The following is a 22,424-nucleotide window of genomic DNA, read 5'->3' as shown; positions in this document are numbered from 1 at the left end:
TGTCTATGTGTGTGCAGCTGCCATTGAGGCCAGAAGAGGACACTGGATTCTCTGGAGGGGATGTTCCAGGTGCTGATGAGCTGTGGGTGCTGGGAACTGACCTGGTCTTCTGTATGATAGGCAATGTGCCTTCTCTCCAGGCCCACCTTTCACAATTAGAAATACCTTATCAAAATAATTTGTTTACTACTGCAAATCAATCAAGAAATGGATGTGGAGGAAAAACTACTGCCTTTTTTTCTTCCAACCCTGAAGTAAACATGAGCATGTAAAAGGAGCAAGTCTGATATTGCTCACCACATCCCCAAATATAACCAGGTGTTTTCCCATAAACAAATAATAAATAAATGATTCATACTTAAAATAAATTACTTTCAGACTTGCTTTTTATTTAAAAATTTTAAAAAGATTTAATCCTGGGAACAGCAGAGAAGCCAGATCCCCTGATATTGGTGTTACACACAGTTGAGCTGCCTGCTGTGGGTGCTGGAAACAGAACTTGGGTCTTCTAAAAGAGCAGTCTTAATCCTTGAGCCATTTCTCTAGTTCAAGACTTTTTTGTTGTGGTTGGTTTTCAGTAAAGGGTTTCTCTCTATAGCCTTGACCATTCTAGAACTCTGTAGACCAGGCTGGCCTCAAACTCAGAGATCTGTCTGCCTTTGCCTCTGGAGTGCTGGAATTAAACACATGTGCCACCAATGCCTGGCTTATTTTAAAAATACAATATTTTGCCAGGGAGTGGTGGGGCACACCTTTAATCCCAGCACTCAGGGGGCAGAGGCAGGTGGATCTCTGAATTCAAGACCAGCCTGGTTTACAGAGCAACAGACAAGGCTGCAGAGAGAAAGAGATTCCCTGTCTCAAAAAACCAAACCAAACCAACCAAAGAAAAACAAAAACAAATTCACAGACATCTCCTCTAGACAGGTGTGCTTTTTCAAATAGTTGGGTGAAGAGTCTTCTGGATTACTTAAAGTCAACTAAAGAGGCCCTGCCAAACTTCCCTAGAGACCTAGAAAGTAACACAGTATCAACAAACATCAGGATGCAAAGATGCTATGCAAGCATGAGGAATAGAATTACCATCTCAAGCCCATAGCCCCACTCATACCACCAGCTAGAAAGAGCTCCTGCCTCAAAGGTATTTTCACTCAAAGACAGACAGTGATCAAGAAGGAATCTGGGGAGCTGAGATTGACATGTGAAACAAGCTTGTTTCTAACTTAAATTTTTTAAAAGCAAAAAAAGGGGGAAAAAAACCCAGAAAGGTAAAACTAACGTGTAAAATATACATTTTGAATAAAAAAGGAATCTGACCCTACATACAAATAAAGAAATCTATTTTGAAAAGTTGGCACTCAAAAGCCTAAAGTCTAAAGGAGAATAAGTAGGACTCTCCTTTCCAATTCATGGAGCAGACCAGTCAGTCACCTATGCTAGGACAGAAGGAAGCCTATGGTGTACAAACAGAAAGAGGCCTCTTCAGACCTAATCCCCACATTCTTAAACCAGCCTGTGCACTAACCAGAAACCAAAGCCACCACCTAATGGAAAGAGGCATTGCTGGCCTACAGCACTCTTTCTCAGGACTGTAAACAGACACATAAACTGAGATCCTGAGTATAATCACAAGCCTAAAGCTGACTGATCAGACTCAATAAGCCAGAGTCAGGAGAGAACCAGGTACATTCACTCCCTACTCTGAGGCTTGCAGACTTCTAACACTGCTTCAATTCCTCAAGTAATTTCTAGACTCTGACTATATTCATTCTATTCCTTGGTGTTGGTTTAACTGAAGCCCAGCTCTGCCTTTATTTACCAATACATCTTTAGGCAAAGAGCTCACGCTATAACCTGATCTCTTTGGTTTCTTCCTTCCTCCATTCTTGCCTTTGTTTTTTGTTTGACAGTTTGGGATAGAGTATCATGTATCCCAAGTTGGCCTCAAACTCACTATGTGGTCAAGGATGTCCTTGAACTTCTTTCTGATTCTCCTGCCTCCTGAGTGTTGGGATTATATACGTGTACCACTATGCCCAATTTATCAAGCCCAGAGTTTTAGGCATGTTAGCAGTCTACCACTAAGCTGCATCCATTCCCAGCCCTTCTTCCCAAACCTCACAACCTCTTCAGATAGCAGCAACAGCAGTAATGTGAAGGTCAGCCTGTGCCCGGTGAGACATACCTGTGAAGGAAGTGCAGTTTGTGCATGGCTGCCAACCCGGCGGCAATCTCACACGCCATCCTCTGCAGCAGCATGGTCTGTGAATCGCCCCGCACATGCTCTTGCTCATTGCGCAGGTAAGCCTTCAGGTCGCCCTGCGAAAACCAGCCCACATGAGTGACAAGTGCAGCACCAGAAGAAACCAAGCACCTAGGCTAGCACTATAGTTGACCTGAACTATTAGGATGACTTACTAAACAACTTAAAAGTAATTCCAACCAACATAAAGTACATATTATTTTGCTTTAAGAGTCATTCTCACTAGTTATCATACAAACACATACAAAACAGTAAATGTAATATAATTTTACAATGATGCACAATTAAATTAAGTGCAGTGAAGATGTCTGGAAAGCTCCAGGTAACAAAGAGGCAATGTGGAGAGTTAAAGAAACAATGCTATTCATACCACCTAACTTCCATTTGCAGAATACACATGGTCAGTGAGTGCTTTAGTACAAGGCTCCATGGCCACCATTTATGCATGAGTGAGTCATGGAGTGTAGACTGAAAAAAGAAGGAGGTGGAAGAGGTGAGGAAAGCCACTGAGTGCTAGTAACAAGGCTCAGGTCTCACCCAGGTTCCTTCCCCAGAGACTCACCAACACTCACCAATTCAATTTAATAAGCCTAGGCAGGAAAAAACCCCAGGCAGACACACAGGCATTCAGCTCCCCAGCTACTGCCATGAGTGCTCTAGGCTACCTGTTTAAGAGGACACATAGACATCATATCTGCCTGGGGGAGTACAGTTGAGGAAACAACACATTATATTCCTCCTTATACAAAAACAGATCATTACTGATGTGACCTAATCCAAATGAGAGTTTTCTGAGGAGAGGAATATGTACATCCGTGTTCAAGAGTGTATTTTAAGTATTGGGTGGCCAGAGGTCAATCCTGACACATTCCTTAATCACTCCCTACCTTAGTGTTTGAGACAGTGTATCCTATTGGTCTGGCGCTTGCTTACTAGGTATGACTGACTGGCTGGCTGTCTAGTTCAAGGGATCCTTTAGTCTTTCTCTTCAGGGCTGAGACTACAAACATAGACACCACTGTCCCTGGCTTTTCTTACATGAGTTTTGGTGACTGAACTAAGGTATTCATGTTTATATGGTAAGTATTTCACCGACTAAGCCATCTTCCCAGCTCCCAAACTGAAGACCTTTATGGTCTATTACTAAAGCAGAAAGCAACTCAAGATCTTTTCAGCTTTCTTAAATCCCACTCAAGAAAAGAATTACAAGATGGATATTCTCCTTGGCCAACACTCTTGTAAATTTCTGAAGACAATGTAAATTTCTGACTCCTCCCAGGACAACATAAATTAAGTGCAGTGAGGATGTTTAGAAACTTCCACAGATAGCTGTCCATGTTTAATTCTTGGTACATGATAATACAGTGTCTAGGTCCCACACAGGACCTGCAGTTGTTTGTATTCCTAGTTTTAATGATCCTTACACACGCACATGCACGCACGCACACACACGCATGTGTATGCACACAAATGTTTACACTGATAACTGTGATTATTTTGGATTAATCTTATTTTGTTGTTTTGAGACAGAGTTTGGCTATGTAGTCCAGGCTAGTCAAAAATCCTCATCTCATCCTCTAAAGTTCTGGGGTTACCATTTGTGCTTTTGAGCACTGTGTAAAATATATAGGAGGCTTTGTAACTGTTACCCACTGCATTCTGCAGATACAAAACTTCAGCTTAGGAGGCTGAGGAAATTTGCTCAAGAGCTCAAGACAATGCCTGTCTCTAATTCTTGAAAGGTGAAGGCAAGAGGAGGAGGATTAAAGGTCATCAGGAAGAAGGAAGGGAGAGAGGGAGGGAGGGACGGAGAGAGGAAGTTCTAATAAACTGTGCTTACACTTTTTAGTTTACTATCAAGAAAATTCTAGTCAACAAGCAAGTAAATTAAATCAATATGCAGATGAAATCAATTTATTCTACAAGAATAAATTCGAGATAACTTAAGATCTATCACACATACCTGTGGAATTCTTCTAATCAGACTATAACAGGTTTTTTTCATTTGTGCTGGCCTCAAACTCACAGAGATCTGCCTGCCTCTGCCTCCCGAGTGCTGGGATTAAAGGCGTGCGCCACCACCACCCGGCACCATAACAGGTTTACAAGGAAACAGCATCCTTCTCCAGTATACTGTGTGCACTCAGGCACCTAGCACCACTGTGCATACCTAGCCACCCAGCACCACCATGCACAGCCAAGCACTCAACAGGACTACCAGTATCATGCACAGCCAAGCACTCAACAGGACTACCAGTATCATGCACAGCCAGTGCCACTCTTCACCATCAGCACTGCAATGTTCTCTCTCATACCCAGCCATGGCATGAGAGCCTTTGGCTTTCTTTCCAAACATGGAAAACTCTCTCTCTTTGTTCCTGCTAGAATTCCTCACCCCAACACAAACAGCTCTACATTAAGGCTAGGCTCTTTCCAACTGTGCGAACTGTAGGACTAATGAAAGATTTGAATGCCAAATTAATTCAGAGAAGTTCCGCAGGAAACTCCAGAACTATAGGCAAATGGGCTGTCCCTAAGGCAGCCCTTAAGAAACAGAACACAGAAACAGCATTTAAATCCACTAACACTGACAATCAAGTGGCATCTTTAAAATTTTGTTTGTTTGTTTATTTACTTATTCATTGCTTGGCACCACTGTCGTAGCAATACCCAAATAAAGAAAAACCTACTGCCCAGTCTGTGGTGGGAGGCACAGGCAGGTGGATCTCTGTGAGTTCAAAGCCAGCCTGGTCTACAGATTGAGTTCCAGGACAGAGAAACCCAGTTTCAGGAAGAGAGAAGAGCAGGGCAGGGCAGGGCAGGGGAGGGGAGGAAACCTACTTTCACATAATCATGCTGTTCTTGCCAATCTGCAAAGCAAACAGCAGCTCTTAGTCAACACTTTACAAATGACTGTGGCTGTGAAATGGAGTTGTTTTTCAACATCATCTCAAGTGTGTCCAATGCCACTCCTATTCTCTCTCTCTCTTTTTTAAAAAGATTTATTATGTATACACTGTTCTGCCTCCATTCCAGAAGAGAGCACAAAGATCTCATTACAGATGGTTGTGAGCCACCATGTGGTTGCTGGGAATTGAATTCAGGACCTCTGGAAGAACAGTCAGTGCTCTTAACCTCTGAGCCATCTCTCCAACCCACCACTCCTATTCTTAAATTGCCTTCTCCCAGTGACATCCCTGAGTGACTCTCAAAGGGCCCAGCCATAGTTAGATCTATAGTTCAGGAGTAACTCTGGAACTCTCTTGATACCACAGTTTAAACATAAAACAACTGGAGGCACATCGTGGACACTTACTTAGTGCCAGCACTTGGGAGGCAAAGGCAGGATCTTTGTGAGTTCAAGGCCAGCCTGGTCTACATAACAGCCAGAATAGCCAAAGCTATGTAGAGAGATCCTGTCTCAAAATCAATCAATCAATCAATCAACCAACCAACCAATCAATCAACCAATCAAAAACAGCTTTCAATTACAGTAAAGGAATTCTACCTCAAGAACCGTTCTAAAAAGATTCATTCTATCTAAAACAGACAAACCAATATTTAGATATTTGAGGGTGTGTGTGTAGAAAAAGACAGAGACACACATACTAGGAATTGAACCCAAGGTACTCCATTCCAAGTCCCTTTTTGGCTTTTTATTATGAGGCAATGTCTCATTGTGTTGCTCAGGCTGGACCTGAATTTGTGATCCTCCTGATAATCTCCTAAGTAGCTAAAAGTACAGGCCTATGCCCATAGGGCCCAGCTTGTCTTACTTATATTTTAATGGTGCTTAGTGAGTAGACATAGGCAATTACTACAGTCTATTATTTAAAGAAAAATAAAAAATACCAAGAACCTCAATGTATTTTGAACTAAATCAAATTCCCTTTATCCAGGTTTTAAAATTTAAGAAAACTCAAGAAAGACAACTTACCGACACTAGATGGCGACATCCACCAAGAACTATAGAGAGCTGGACCTTACAATTTCCAGTGCATAGGCCACTCAAAAGCCCCCTAAATTCCAACACAGAAGGCTAGTTGGGCTTTATGCAGGCTTTTGGCAGATCACTGAGGACAATGAATTAATTTTTAATACATTTTAATTTCATTTAATGTTAACACTTATTGTAACAGAAATAGTGGTCCGAAACACTGGTCATTTATATATCTAATTTATCTAAAGAATTTGGTTTTGAGATAGGATCTCATGTAGCCCAGGCTGACCTCAAATTCAGGCAGGAATAACCCTGAATTTCTCTCATCTTCATGACTGAAGTACGCCCCAGTATGTCCCTTAACGAAATGGGCATGTCCCCATTGAAGCACAGAGGCCTGTGTCTGGATGCAATCCCAACATCACCTGCCTCTTTGTTGTGATTATTCACCTTGTAGCCTTCTACACCCATCTCCTCAGGAGTCCTCTTTCAGTTCTACTATTCCTCTCAGCCTGTTCTTGCTACACTCCTGTTTCTGTCATCCTTCCTGCATAGACTCCTCACATGGCTGTGTCTTCTGGCCTCCTTCCTTGCATGAGCCTCTCTGCCCCCAACACAACTACACCCACTGTTTAGCTACAGCTGTTGAACATCCCCATCCCCACAGCTAGCAGGTCTGCCAAAAGCTAGCAAAACAGAAAGCCCAAGGTGACTTTCTTCCTTCAAACCCAGCCTTTCCATGGGGCAGCATGATGGCTCACCAAATAAAGGTGCTCAACACCATGGCTGGCAATCTGAGTTTCATCCCCATACTCCACATGATAGAAAGAACCCACTCCAAGATGGTCCCCATGGCACACATGTGCTTCCTCCCACCCTGCCCCACATAAAATAAGTACATGTAAGAAGTTATTAAACAAAATAACTACTTTAGCCTTCTCCACCTGGCTTCCATGCACCACAATTTCCTGCAAGCTTTCCTATCTCACAAAACTCCTGGTGGCCCTTCCCTGGTTCTTCCTCCTCTCACTGTTCTGGAGCCACTACAGAGCCATGCTCCATGTGTTTTGTGCTGGCCAGCCCTTCCTCTAAAACCTTGTGCTTTTCTCCTTGAATGCCTAGGAATCAGCTCAAGCCTAATGCATGTCTAGAACAAAACAGGCCAACCCGTCCCGATGCAGGAAAGGCATCACCACTGTTCAGCAGATCAGACAAAAATCAAAGATGCCACTCGTGAATCCTACCTTTAGACCCATCTCTAAGCCATCTGTCTCCAGTTCTTGCCAGTTTTCGGGGGGCCACTGCTATCATGCCTGAGGCACATCCCACAGCCACCTGTCTGAGCAGTCAAAGTTCTCCATATTGTTGTTGATTTTACGGCTTGGAGTTGAACCCAGGCCTTGTTCATGCTAGGTGGGTGCTCTATCATTGAGCTACATCCCCAGCCCATCACTGGTGGACTCTTAGCAAGTGCTCTATTACTGATCCAAAGATCTAGCCTTTAAAATACTATTTCATCCATATGTATGTTTTGCCTTCATGTATGTCTTGTGGAGGTCAGGAAAGGGAACTGGAGTTACAGAGGGCTGTGAGTAGCCATGTGGGTGCTGGCAATTAAATGCAGCTCCTCTGAAAAAGCAGCAAGTGTTCCTAACTGTTTAGCTATCTCTCCAACCCCTAGTTCTAATCTTTTAGGTCCATCATTTAAAACGTAAGCCATGTTGTTATACATCTCCCCACAGTATTCTGTTGTTTGCAGATGTTCATTTTCTTTGTCTATTCCACTACAAGAAAGCTGTGAGCACAAGTAGGTTTTCACCTGTTCAGTACTGTGTCTCTAACTCCCCAATAATACTGGACATAGATATGTTTAGCATACCTGCTTGCTGAGCAAAGGAAGGCAGAAAACTTTTGGAGAAGCTCCAAATGATGTGCCCCAAGTTCAAGTTGGGCCAGCCATATTCCCATGCAATGCCATGCCAGCATTTCATTAACAGTCTAACAATGATGAACTTAGGAGTAAATCTATAATTTCAGATTTTTATTGGGCTTATATTTATTTTACAGCCTCATTATTTTGTATATAAAACATAGCCAAAGATAGCTACCATGGAAGTATTTTCCTTTTTCCTTTTCATACAGGGACTCACTCTGTAACGCAGCCTGACCTAGAAGTCCCTGTGTGTAGAGGCTGGCAAGTCTCTTAGTTCAGTTTCCTGAGTGCTGAGATCACAGGCCTGAGCCACTGTACCCAGAAGGCAGCAGGAACTGGATGTCGAAAACAGACTGAGTACTCACATCTTGGACCAAAACACAAGCAGAGACAGCACAATGGGAAGGGCACAGGCTTTTTAATTTTCAAAGCCCACCTCTAATGACATATTTCCTCCAGGAAGGTTACAACCTTCTCCACACAGCACCACCAACTGGAGAACTTTCAAATGCCTGAGACTATGGGAGACAGCTCATTCAAAACACCACTTTGGCATACCAGGTGGCTGGTGCTGGCTGGGACCCTCCCTTCCTATGCCCACCTTCCAGGTCTAAGAGCAATGAAAACCCACTTTCTAAGCTGGGAGTGCAGCTCAGTTGATAGAGTGCTCCCCTAGCATGCAGGAAGCCCTGGGTTCCATCTCTAGCAAAGCGTAAACTGGGTGTATTGGTGCTTGTCTGTAATCCCAGATCAGGAGCTCAAGGTCTTCCTTAGCACCACTGAAATCCACCTGCTGTCTTAGTGGCCTGGGAGGACATTCAAGAACACTGCCTGAAATGCCTAGTACCCCTGCTCTGGAGGCAGTGAGAGAGGTAAAGGAAAAAGTAAAAGTAAGAAAGTTCACTCTCTACTCTACAGCACCTCAGCTAACAGCCTGGCCTCAAGCATGCTCTTAAGTCTACCTTCCACCCTCCCCAACTTCAACACTACCATTTATCTGACATGTGGACATGCTTCCAGGCCTGGTTTGACCATTCCCACCTGAACAAAGTCACTCTGTAAACTTCACTTCCAGGCAAAGCCTCTCTTAAGATCCCAATCTGAATTTCTATACTTCTTTGGAGGTGTGGCTCAGTGGCAGATCTTTCACCTACCATGTTCTAGATACCTGGTTGCATCCCTAAAACAGTAAACATTCTAGGGGAAAAAGGTAGGATTGGCAAGATGGCTCACAAGATGATTTATTTGGTAAAAGTGCTTGACACCAAGCCCAATGATCTGAGTTTGAGCTCAGAATTTACATAGGAATCAACTCCTGAAAGTTTTCCTCTGACTTCTACATGTGTGCCCTAACATGTGCACAACCTCAAACACATACAACAAACACACACACACAAATAATAAAATTAAATGCATTTAAAAAATAAAACAAAATCTACTCATTCTAGATTTTCTCTCAGCACATCCCATGTTTACCTGAGGTTGAGCAACTGGGGTCTCTGCAGCAGCACTGTCATTAACCACTCAAATCTTTAATTAGCAGTTAGATTCATTTAAGAAAGTAAAATAATTGCTGGGCTGAGGAAATGGCTCAGCTGGTAAAGTGCTCTGCTGTATAAACATGATTGATGATCTGCAGTTGGATCCCAAACATCCACATAAAAACCCAGGAGCCTGGAATTCCAGCACAGCAGGGAGGAGTGGGGCACACAAAAAGACAGATGCCTGGAGCTCACTAGCTGACCACCTTAGCTGAACTAGTGAGCTGGGCCCAGTGAAAGAACTTGTCTTTAAAAAAAAAAAGTGGAGAAGTGACTTAAGATCTTACCTCAATCTCTGGTTTCCACATGTGTTCACACACACACACACACACACACCCTGTATGCCATGCATTTTCTGTAAAATAACGCCTTTATGCCCTCATCACCGTTTCATGGATGAAATCAATTTTGCTGGTATCTACCTGAAACTGACAGGCCAGGTGAGTCACCAGCAGGCACACTGGGCAGGGTAGACTTTTCAGGCTGGAATTCCCTGAGTACTAATGACAGCTCTCAGAGCGCCACACACATTCAGTACATTTTTGTTGGATGAGCAATCCTCAACTGAAACACTCTCACTGCCCTGGTATCCTGAGAAAGCATCATGTATCCACTATGGCAAGTTATTCAAAACCCTGCAGTAATCTTCCAAGTTGTGTCCCAAGCACAACAAGCATTATAAACCTGGCTATTGCAAACCTGCCACAAACTCATTCAGCAGAGTTGTCGCACACTTTCAGAAGTGTTCCAAGTATTCTAAGTAAGGCTGGTAACTGTATATGGATTACTTAAATACAAAAATATTCTCCCTTGACTATGCAGGAGATGTTATCAGTGAGCAGGAGAGCTGTTTTGTGACAACTAAAAAGGTAGACGTCCATTAAAGCTTGTGACCTAAGAGCAGATGGAAACAGCCTTTGTGGCTGCAGTGGCTTAGTACCAGGTTTAGGACCAGATGGTGGCTCCTGCCTTTGGATGACATTCCTCCATTCAGAATGGCCTGATTCTGGGAAGGCCATGGGTAGGTATATAAGGAACAAGGCTCCAGGTATACCTGAGGCCTGCCGGGCTTACTGGGCCCAGAGGATATTCCTATAGTTGGTACAGGCACCATTTTCAGCTCTCCAGGTCTCCTAGTTCCTGAGGTCATCTGACTGCTCCTACAGTGCTGTCTCTGCACAAACTGAATTTAGGGTAGCCAGACTTCAGAACCCAGTGAGGGCTCAGTCTCCCGCCCCCCTCCCCGAGATAGGGTTTCTCTGTATTGTTTTGGAGGCTGTCTTGGAACTCGCTCTGGAGACCAGGCTGGCCTCGAACTCCAGAGATCCACCTACCTCTGCCTCCCGAGTGCTGGGATTAAAGGCCTGCGCCACCAACGCCCGGTGAGGGCTCAGTCTTCACTGCTGAAGAACCAATGTGTGAAGCTTCTCAGCTCAGAAAGGTGAGCACAAAGCTGGTCCATGGGGACGAATGTCACTTCACCCTAACAGTCTTAACCCTGGTAGGAGACTAAGCATACTAACACACCAAGCAATGGTAGAGCTTTTCTTGGTGTCAGTTCCTGCCTTCAAGCTTGAGACAGGAGCTCTTGTTTGCCACTGCATATGCCAGGCGAGCTTCCAGGGATCTCCTGTCTCTACCTCCCATTCACTGAAGGAACACTGGGGTGACAGACTACATGCATACAGCTTTACATTGGTTCTGGGGACCTTAACTCAGTTCTTAATGCACTATGATAATAATCTGGTCTAAGTGGCTTTCTCGTAGCTAGAATTTAACTTTTGGGGCAAGTATAACTCACTCATTCTTCTCTGCTTTAAGTCTCTTGCAAATAGTTTATTGTTAAATGCTTGCTAACCTATAGTCCTAATCTAGAACATGTTCATTATGCTTGTCCTAGTTAATATAGTATTTGGAAATTTCTTTCTACCTTTTTTTGGACACCCCCTCCACAATTTTATCTGGTATGTATAGGTGTTTTGTTGACCTAGATATGTCTGTGCATCACATGTATGTTTGGTGCCCACGGAGGTCTAGAGTGTGTGTAGACTCTAGAGCTGGAGTTATAGATAGCTGTGAGTTGCAGTGGGTGCTGGGGATAACTCTAGTCCTGGGAAAACAGGAAGCACTCTTCTGAGCCGTGTCTCCAACCCCTTTTTTTTGATTTTTGATTTAGTGTTTCAGTTTCCCCTGCCAGTTTGAATTTAGCTTCCTTTTCCTCTAGCTGTGTGTGACAAACATGACTGGTGAGTTCAGAGCCAGTAAATGGACACCTGTACCTGCATTTGAGGGCTCAGGCCTGCTCATCAGAAGCCTACTTCTCTGGGGTTTAGTGGGTAAAGGCATTAACTTTCCTTGGGAATTAACCACCTCTGCCAAGGGTAGAAATATCTGAAGTATATATTTAGGAGCTAAAGCTAAATGTACAACATAGTCTGCTTTCTTTTTTAGCAGCAGAGTGTTATCTGAGTGAACTGGGATTTATTTTGAGGCACTCCCACTTCTCTGTACACAGCCAAGGAAGTTCTAATGTTCTGAAAACTGAGACATCAATTAAAACTGAGAAATCAATTAAAATCTGGCAAGTTCAATTATGTTCTTTAAAAATAATAATTATTATGTGCTAAAAATAGGCTTAAAAGATAAAATATTCTGTACTGGGGAAAAGATGTTTATTCAAAATTTTCGCATAGAAATTGTTATTAAAAGTATTCAGGTACCCGAATGAAGAATAGTCTTTCAAACTACCAATATCCATAGGTAACATGCCTAGAAATAAAAAAAAAAAAAAAAATGCCTTTTTTCCAAGGGAGTGTCTCACACAGTTCCATCTGACCTCAAATTCACTGTGTAGCTGACCTTGAACTCCTGATCATCTAATTTAATAATATAAATGCATGCATTCACCATTTTCAAAATCTGAAAGGGGCTGGGGAGACAGCTTGGTGGATCAAGTGTGAGGACCAGAGTTTGGATCCCCACTATCCATATAAATGCTGAATGGGTGTGGCACCTACCTATAATTCTAGTATGTGGAAGGTGAGACAATGGATCTCCAGAGCAAAATATCCAGCTAGATTAGTTGTATGTGAGGGCTCCAGGTTCAGCAAGACTCTGCCTTAATGATTTTGGAGTCTAGAGAGTAACTGAGGAAGACAACTGATGTCAGCCTCAGGCCTCCACATGGCTCCTGCATACCACACACAAGCAAACATACATACATACATACATACATACATACATACATACAGACAGACACACAGACACACAGACACAGACAGACACACAGACACAGACACAGACACAGACACACACACACACACACACACACACACACACACACACACACACACAATAAACCATCTGAATGACCAGTGGTATTCACTTGGTAAAAGTTTTCACGAGTTACCTTGATGGGTGAAAAAAAATTTCAAAATGCCTGGTTGATATGGAGGGTATGAAGGATCCACGCTCTAGCTCACCCATATAGTGCTACCTAGTATGTGCTTAAACTCCTTGAGCCTTCTTTCAGTTATATGTACAATACTGACAACTATCAAAAGCTAAATCAGAGGTCTGTAGGACTCAACATGGTCATAATAGTAAACTTAGGGTTGGGTACAGTGAACACTAGAAAGGTGACAAGCTAACACATCACAAAGCTCTTCAATGGGTAGATATTAAAGCCAGCCCCACCTACCATTTCCAAAAAACAAATAACCCCTAAACACTTCAACTTGAATTTCTACTAAAAACTTACCAGGTCGCAGAACTCAAATACCAGAAGGTAAGGAATTGCTTCCACACACTGCCCAACACACTGAAGAACATTCGGATGCTGAAGAATACTGGTAAAAATAAAAGCCACAGCAGTGTTCAGCAAGAAATAGCTAGTGCTGCACATTTTAATACCACAATGATTTCAATTACAGCATGACAAACTCAAAAGGTCACATCACAACTGGGGATGGTGACACATGCTTTTAAATCCCAGCACTCAGGAGGGAGGTTCCAGGCCAGTCTGGTTTACATAGCAAACTCTATGTCAGCAGGGACTACAGAGTAAGATGCTTTCCCAGGGCCTCCTATGTGCTGGACAAGCATTCTTCCACTGAACGACAGACACTTCTTACTCAAAGTGACTCTTGCACATTGATCCTGTATCTTGCATCCTTGATGGACTTGATTATTTTTTCTACATTTTAAGAGACAGATTCCTTGGGTTTCCTACATAAACCTATATTTTCCCTATTGTATTAAGTGTGTTGCACATGTTCAGTGAAATATCTTTGTGACGGCTGGCTTGAAAACTTGACAGACAGCTGCAGCATCCCTGCCATCGATGTTGTCTTTTTTTTGTTTTGTTTTAGTTTTAGTTTTTCAAGTTTCTCTGTGTAGCCTTGGCTGTCTAAGAACCCTCTCTACAGACCAGGCTGACCTCAAACTCAGAGATCTGTCTGCCTCTGCCTCCAGAGTGCTGTGATTAAAGGTGTGCGACACCTCCACAAGCCTGTTGCTTTTTCTTATCCAAGCTGAGAGGTAAAATGGTTTTCAACTGACTTGTGGGCACTTTGGGTCTAATGAGACTGGTTTTCAAAGTAGTTTTAAGAATGTAATTTTCAGAACGCAGACCACTTGCAGAACACACACGAAGGCTTACTTACTAGTAAGGTTCTCCATTTTTCAGGAAAGTATCTTGTTCCTTCGGGCTTGCACTTGCTTTTAACTCCTTCACTATGACTCTTGCTACACTGGTACCCGTGTAAGTCTCTCCCAGGAGGACCTAAAAGCAAACAATGTTTTTTTCTTGTCACTTCTACCAAAATGATGAAGATGTATGCCTCATTAAGGAGGAAACAGAATGAAGGGAAACAAGTAACAACTAAATGGCCTGTTACTCTGCATACCAACTCACAAAGCTTAGGAAAGTCAAACACTTACTGGGTATGACAGAGTATGCATGTACCCCCACACTGTGGAGGCTGCCATAGGAAGACACAGAGTTCATAAAAGGCTAGCCTGAGCTACACAGAGAGATTCTGTTGAAAGATCCGGAAAGAGGGGAGAAAAGAAGAGAAGGAAAGGGGAGGAAGAAAGGGAGAAAGGGCTGTAATAGAGGGCCATTTTAAAAGTCACCAGGTTATTTAAACATTTATGTTATACATCTTTTCTATGTGCTTGGAAATGTTTTTTCATGGAGCAACCCATGACACAATAGCAGAACGATGTGTGAGTTCCATTCAAATAACCCAAGCACTCCTCCAGAGCAAGCACATCAGGTGCATGGGTATCAGTTTACACATGGGAGGCAGTCGGCTGATAAACAGCCAACAAGCAATCACCGCACAGAGACTTAAAAATCCATGGTATTCTGATGACATCAGGCCTTTGACTTGTCCAAAAACTTCAGTCAAACAAACACAGAAAAATACCACTCCCCTGAGATTAAAAGGTGAAGTAAGCTACCTCTTAAAAACTTGCTACAAGGAAAGGTTAAATATAGGACAATACAAAAATATTCCCAAACACAGCTCATCTCGGACTGGTGGCAAAGAAAAGGATATTTAGTGAATGACCATGATTGATTAATTTCTTTTGAAATAGTTTCTAAACACCGAGGAGATGATCAGGTGGTAAAGTGTTTGCTCTATAAGCACCAGGACTGGAGTTCAATCCTCAAAATTGAAGAAGTCAGGTGTGTGGGTGCACCCTTGTAATCATAAATCTGATGAGACTCCCTGGAGCTAACGGGTAGCCAGTCTAGCTTAATTTATAGCCCAACTGAAGAGCTTCAGGTTCAAAAAATAAAGTGGAGAGCAACTAAGAACACCAACCTCTAGGCCTCCATGCATTCACAGGAAACATATGCCATATGGGGAGGGAGGGAGCGAGGGAGGGAGGACAGAAAGAGACAGAGACATAGAGAAAGATCATTTAGGTATTTGTATAAAGTAGATTAATTTTAATGCCAGAGATAAGAATAAAGACCTAAACAAAATTAAGTGTGTTTACCAGGAATCTAAGAGCAGAACTCTGAAGAGTACAATAAATTCTGAGTATTATTTAAATCACAGTCTTTGCTCTAATTAACCAGCCTGTATATATACACAATAAGCACCACTTCCAAAACTGGAGGAACAATGGTGGGCTACTGCATCTGCCTGACTCAACTTGTTTCTCTCCACCATCATTATTAGCATTCTTGGTGTTCAGTATGTACAGAAACCAGACAACCTCCCCACACTTTAAAATTTTTATTTAATGTATGAGGGAGAGAAGGGAGCACATACACACAGACACGCACACATACACAGCTTGTAGTCAGTTCTGTCCTACCGTGTAGGTTCCAGGCACTAAATACAGATCATCAGGCTCAGTGGCAAGCATTCTCACCCGCTAAGTCAAACCACTGGATTTATTTTAATTTGTATGTTTGTGAATGTGACAATGCAATTAGTATGTGGAGTGTATAGGTTGCACATGCTGTGGATGAGCAGAGGCCAGAAAAGGGTATTTTTTATCCTCTCCACCATACTTCTTCAAGGCAGAATCTATTCCTGAATCTAGAGCAAACATCTTTCAGATAGGATGGCAACTATCAAGCCCCCTCCTCTTCAGTGCTGGTGTTACAAGTGTGCACAGACCACGTCTAGCAATGTTATGTGAGTGCTGGGATTTCAAACTCAGGTTCTTATGCTTGTGCAGCAAGTGCTCTTACTGGCTGAAACACTCCTCCAACAGACCTTTCCATCCTTTTATCATACTTGCAAACATCTTTCCCATAATCCCTGCCACTATTCCCACAGATCTAGACCTTGCTAGTAAATACCTTATATTCCAGACCCTGAATTCTGACCTCTATTTCCCCACAAGTCTCTTTATCACAAACTTACTTACCTCTGCACTCTAACTCTACCTACAAGGAGCCAACTTGCCCTGCAAACCCAGTAGCCACCCTACCCATCACTAATCCCTTGTTTCCTCTCTAAAATACAGCAGCTTAGCCAGACCTTGGTGCTTGCTAAATTCAACTACTATTAAAAAAAAAAGTCAAAAGGAGAGGGAAAACTACAGATGATGACTGCTGTCATTCTAAATGTATAGGATTTCTGAGCACCCCATTCTCCACAAGGACTCTCACACCTTCTACTCAAACCTCCATACATCTTTTCCCTATTTCCCTCTGGAGACAAATGGCCTCTCCACTGAAGACAGCAGAAGTGAACTTTCTCACTCTGATACCCACTGGTACACCTGTACCCAGACCTACACCATCTGCTTCTGCCCCAATGTAGGAAAAACACCACCTCTGCTTCTAAGATCTAACTTTCAAATGTGTGTGCTACTGACACCTGACCTCTTGCTTTCAAAGGACTTTGCTCTCACAATTGCTCCCTTCTATCCTATACCTTGACACAGAAATAGGCTGAAGTTGCTTCTCAACCTCCAAAATAAAGCACATCTGGGCATGGTGGTACACCCCTTCTCATGCTAGCACTTGGGAAGCTGAGGCAGAAAGATCAAGAGGTTGAATACATAGCAAGATTGTGCCTAAAATTTAAAAAAAAAAAAAAAATATATATATATATATATATATATATATATATATATATATATATATATATAAAAACAGGGAAAGCTCACAATGCCTCAATCCTCCTGGACAAAGACTACAGGGAACTCAGGAATGCTGAGCCGGACAAGCAGTCTTCTGCAGGGAGGAGCACAACAATGGATTATCCAACACTAACTGGTCAGCCCAGAAAACACACATACAAGGAACATACAGACTGATGCTTACAACCAACTCCCCTGCTTTCATCTTGGCACTCTGTAATGTAACTGCCAGGCAGATCTTTGATTTGGTCGTGGCTTGACTTCCAGGAAAATCCAAAGTCAAAGCCTTTGGATGTATTCAGTGTCAGTGTTTACAATCTAAACTAGTTTAGGTACTATACAGGGAAGAGAGAGAAAAAGAGGTGAGACAGAAGAAAGTAAATAATTAAACTTGAAGATAAAAAAGCTTTTAAAAAGACAAGTCTTGCTGGGCGTTGGTGGCACATGCCTTTAATTTCAGCACTTGGGAGGCAGAGGCAGGTGGATCTCTGTGAGTTTGAGGCCAGCCTGGTCTACAGAGCGAGTTCCAGGACAGCCTCCAAAACAATACAGAGAAATCCTCTCGAAAAACCAAAAAAAAAAAAAAAAAAAAAAAGTCATGTCTTTTCTTTTCACATAGTTCTTCAGCTAATAATTATAAGTGTTTTTTTTTTCTTTTAAAGAATTCTGCTAAGGTGTAAATGTATGTATTCCCCCATCATTATGCACATGTTGACAACTAACCACCACTGTGACCCATCAGGGGACAGACCCTTTAGGACAGAACAGGGTTCTTATAAGAAGGGCTTCAAGCTAGATACAATGATACACACATGTAGCTCCAGCTACTTGGGAGACTGAGGCAGGAGAATCACTTGAGCCTAGGAGTTCTCAGCAACCTGGCCAATATAATGAGAGTCTCAATACACACACATTCCCTCCCTCACCATCTCCAGGAAAAATAAACACAAGAACCAGGCTCGGGGCTGGAGAGATGGCTCAGCAGTTAAGAGCACTGGCTGAGGGGAGCAGGAAGGTTGAGTCGAAGTAAGAATAGAGGAGAGCAGGATGAGAGATACCATAATAGATCAGTCATTATAGGCTTGAGGAGTGAGCTGATTCTAGTGAGATCTCCAAGGACAACACCAACTGGCAAACTAAACAATAGAGGAGAGACTACACTAATAGCCCCTCCTTGATGATAGGGTTGATGACTATCCTATATGCCATCCTAGAACCTTCATCTAGGGATTGATGGAAGCAAAGACAGATACCCACAGCTAAACACTGAACTGAACTGCTGGAACCTAGTGACAGAGATGGAGGAGTGATGAGCAAAGGGGTCAAGACCATGATGATGAAACCCACAAAGACAGCTGACCAGATAAGGGGGAGCTCTTGAATCCCAGACTGATAGCTGAATGGCCATCAGGAGACTGATCCAGACTCCATGAATGTAGTGCCAGGAAGGAGGCCACAGAAATCACTGGGGACTTGGGTAGTAGGTAAGTGTTCACCATGGTTTATGAATGAGATTTGGGAGCCCATTCCAAATTGAGGGATGCTCTCTCAGCCTGGACACATGAGGAAGGGCCTAGGTCCTGCCCAGGATAAAATGACAGACTTTAGAGACCCCCCCCCAAGAAGGGTCTCACCCTCCCTGGGGAATGATGTGGGGATTGAGTGGGGGACTGGAGGGCTGTTGGAGGGACAAGGGAGGAGGGATGGGAGAGGGAGTTGGGACTGACATGTGAAACGTTCACATTTCTAATTTAAATAAAAACATATATTGAAAAGAAAAAAGAGCACTGGCTGTTCTTCCAAAGGCCCTGAGTTCAATTTCCAGCAACCATATGGTGGCTTATAACCATTTATAGTGGGATCTGATGTCCTCTTCTGGCATAAAGTCATACATGTAGATAAAGCACTTCATACATAAAAATGAATAAATAAACAAATAGACAAATAAATAAACAAACAAACAAATCTTTATTTTAAAAAAACAGGCTTAACAGCGAATTCCTTTAATACCAGTACTTGGGAGGCAGAGGAAGACAGATTTCTGTGAGTTTGAGGCCAGCTTAGTCTACATTATGAGTTTGAGGATAGCCAAGGATACACAGTAAGAGTCTATCTCAAACAAACAAAAACTACAAGAGATCCCAGAGAATGTCCATCCAAGCCATTCTATCATGTGAGAAAATGGCCAGAAGGTACCATGTATAAACCTTCATCAAATGCCCAATCAACTGGAACCCAGTCTCCAGAGCTGCAAGAAATAAATTTTTGCTTCTTAAAGCTTATGGTATTTTGCTACAGCAATCTGAATGGAATTAAGACAACCTCTTAGAAAGTTTTGCACCCAGCACAGCTGAACTCATGCAACCTCACAGTTGCAAAGGATGATGAGGAAACTTTTACTAACACTACAGTATCTACAGAGAATATGTAATGTCACATGACACAATTCCTAATTAGCTTTAAAGCGTGAACTGTATAATCAAGAAGGAGTTAAAGAAAGTCAGGAGCACTTTACCTTTCCAAACCAGCCACTTCCAATTTCCTGTATATAGTTTAGACTGTGTCGGGCAACTTGAGACTTCACACCTTCTGGGGGGAAAAGAGAAAGAGAATATTAAAAATATAAGCATCTAGGCAATGTCTTAAGTAAACAAAAATATAAACATCTAGGGAGGCCAGGAAAAGTCATGGTGGTACAGGTGTCTGACTCCAGACCTTGGGAAGACTAAGGGAGGAGGATTAAGAGTTTGAGGCCCACCTGGGCTATAGGAGGAAACCTTGTCTCAAAGCAACAACAATACACACATACACGTACACACACACAAAAAAAAAAATAATGAAAATAAATCTTTAAAATAAATGCCAAATATATAACCTCTAAAGCAAAATACTTGTGTAAATTTAATATTTGTGCTGATAAAGGTGAAAACAAATACATTAGCATCTCTTTCAAACTAATGACAGAGTCTCAAGTTTAAATGCTGATAATATATTTTTGACATCTTAGTTTTTTATACTATCTTATATTACTGGATTTGCTTTTCTTGATCAATAACTCTGTAATAGGGACATGATCAAGTGGACCAATATACACATAAGGGGAATTCCAGAAGAAAGAAAAAAGAGAGCAGCAGAAAATGGCCTGCTACTGCTATAGGATATGCATCTCCATATCCAAACTGTTCAGCAAACTCCAATTATATCAGACTCAAGAGACCACACCAAGACCCTAACAACCAAACTGCAGAGAGTCAGAGAATCCTGAGAGGGCAGAAATGACTCACTGTATACACAAGATCCTAAATAAAACTTACAGCCAATTAGTCATCAGAAATGGAGGCCAGAAGGCAGTGGGCTCCCAAGATAAAGTGCTGGGAGAAAAAGACCTTCGAACTAAGAATGCTATATCTGGCAAAACCACATTCCAAATTGAAGACCTTTCAGATAAGCAGTGCTGGAGTTTGCTACCAATATGCCTGCCCTGCAATAAATAAATGCTATTCAGTATGTGATGGAAGGACAATGAAAAGAAACTCAGAACTGTGAAAGGTGGTGTAGCACACTTTAATCTCAGCTCTCGGGAGGCAGAGGCAGGTAGATCTCTGAGTTAGAGGCCAGCAAGCCTGGTCTACAGAGAAATCCTGTCTGGGGGTGGGGTGGAGAGACCTTCCCCAGTCCAATTTGTGAAACTGCCATCAATTAAAGCTCTATTGTTATAAATATACGATGTTAATCATAATCTTTATTTCAACCATCAGTATTAAAAAATAAACACAAAAACAAGAGAGGTGCTGAAGAGATGACTCTATGGTTAAGATCGTTTGCTGCTCTTCCAGAGGACCTGGGTTCTATTGCACCCACATGATGGCTTACTCCTGTAACTCTAGCTCTAGGGAATCTGATTCCTCTGCCCTCCACTGGCACCTGATGTAAACATGCACATATACAAAATTAAAAATAATAAAAATAAATCTTTTCCAAAAGGAAAAATATTAACGTTAAGATTTAAAAAGCAATCCAAACAAATGTGATGAAGTGGTTTTCTTTAAAACAGGTGTCAAGGTTGACAAGATGGCTCACTGGGTAAAGGTACCTACTTGCCAAATCTACTAATGACCTAAGTTTGACCCCTGGAACTAACATGGTGGAGGCAATGAACAAATTCCCACCAGCTGTCCTCAGAACACCATGCCACCCACATAATACACTAAAGAAATAAATACGTAAATGTAATTTTGGTTCCATGATTGGGCTAGAGAGATGCTTACCAGTTAAGAGCACTTGCTACTCTTCCAGAGGACTCAGGTTTAGCTTATATTTATTTACTTATTATTTGTGTGCAGACCTGCTTGTCTGTATGTATACTGTGGGGGTACCATCAGATCCTCTGATTCCAATGTGGGTACTGAGAACCAAACCTGAGTAAGAGACTCAGCAGTTAAGAGCACTCAAAGGTTTTACAAAAGACTCAAGTTTGGTTCCCAGCATGGTGGCTCACAACAGTCCTTAACTCCAGTTCCAGGGAATCCAGTACCTTCCTCTGGATTCCATGGGCACCAGGCATGTAGACAAAACACCCATACAGACACACATAATTAAAAATACCAAAAGTATTTTTTGAAAAAATGTGAAGGTGCCACATTACAATTCAATGGGGGAAAAACCAGAGTCTTTAGACACTGCTCTTGGGACAGCTGGATAACCACATTATTAATTAAACTCTAAAATTAAACTCTAAGATCGTATCCTTGGACTTGGGAGATAGTTCAGTCAGAGTACTTGCTAGCCTATTGAAAGCCTCAGGTTCCAACCTCATAAAATCAGGTATGGTGGCACACACCTGTAATCCTAGCACTTGGGGGGGAATGTGGAGGCAAGAGGACCAAGAATTCAAGACCATCCTCTCAACTACAAGAATTGAAGGGCTACAGGAGACCACAGATAGCTAAAAAACAAGCAATAAAAAAATGTCCTTTTCTGATGGGGGAAGTCCTTCTGCATATATGTTTGATTGGTATAAATAAAACATTGTTGGCCAATAGGGAAGCAAAATAGTGGGACTAGGAGTCAAAGAGGATTCTGGGAAATGTAGTAAAGAGAGTCGTCACCATGTGATCTCCTGGGAGAAAA

The 22,424-nt window shown here is 42.3% G+C and overlaps 1 protein-coding gene across 3 annotated transcripts in view; it reads right to left on the bottom strand.

Moving 5' to 3' along the window:
* The window catches only part of Lmtk2 (lemur tyrosine kinase 2), an 89,995-nt gene that overhangs the window by 26,446 nt on the left and 41,125 nt on the right, over nucleotides 1–22,424 (bottom strand). For 2 of the 3 annotated variants that reach the window (XM_013120495.3, XM_013120498.3), the window contains exons 4-7: nucleotides 19,810–19,883; nucleotides 14,342–14,460; nucleotides 13,438–13,525; nucleotides 2,186–2,319 (exon numbers count right to left, since the gene is read on the bottom strand). In XM_013120495.3, coding sequence (XP_012975949.1) covers nucleotides 2,186–2,319; nucleotides 13,438–13,525; nucleotides 14,342–14,460; nucleotides 19,810–19,883 — 415 coding nt within the window. The remainder of the gene's footprint in view (nucleotides 1–2,185; nucleotides 2,320–13,437; nucleotides 13,526–14,341; nucleotides 14,461–19,809; nucleotides 19,884–22,424) is intronic. The other variant, XM_013120497.3, reaches the window with a different exon arrangement.

The sequence above is a fragment of the Mesocricetus auratus genome, unplaced genomic scaffold (genome assembly GCF_017639785.1).
Source record: "Mesocricetus auratus isolate SY011 unplaced genomic scaffold, BCM_Maur_2.0 Super-Scaffold_100008, whole genome shotgun sequence".
Taxonomy (NCBI): domain Eukaryota; kingdom Metazoa; phylum Chordata; class Mammalia; order Rodentia; family Cricetidae; genus Mesocricetus; species Mesocricetus auratus.
This window is presented reverse-complemented; position numbering and strand designations above follow the sequence as displayed.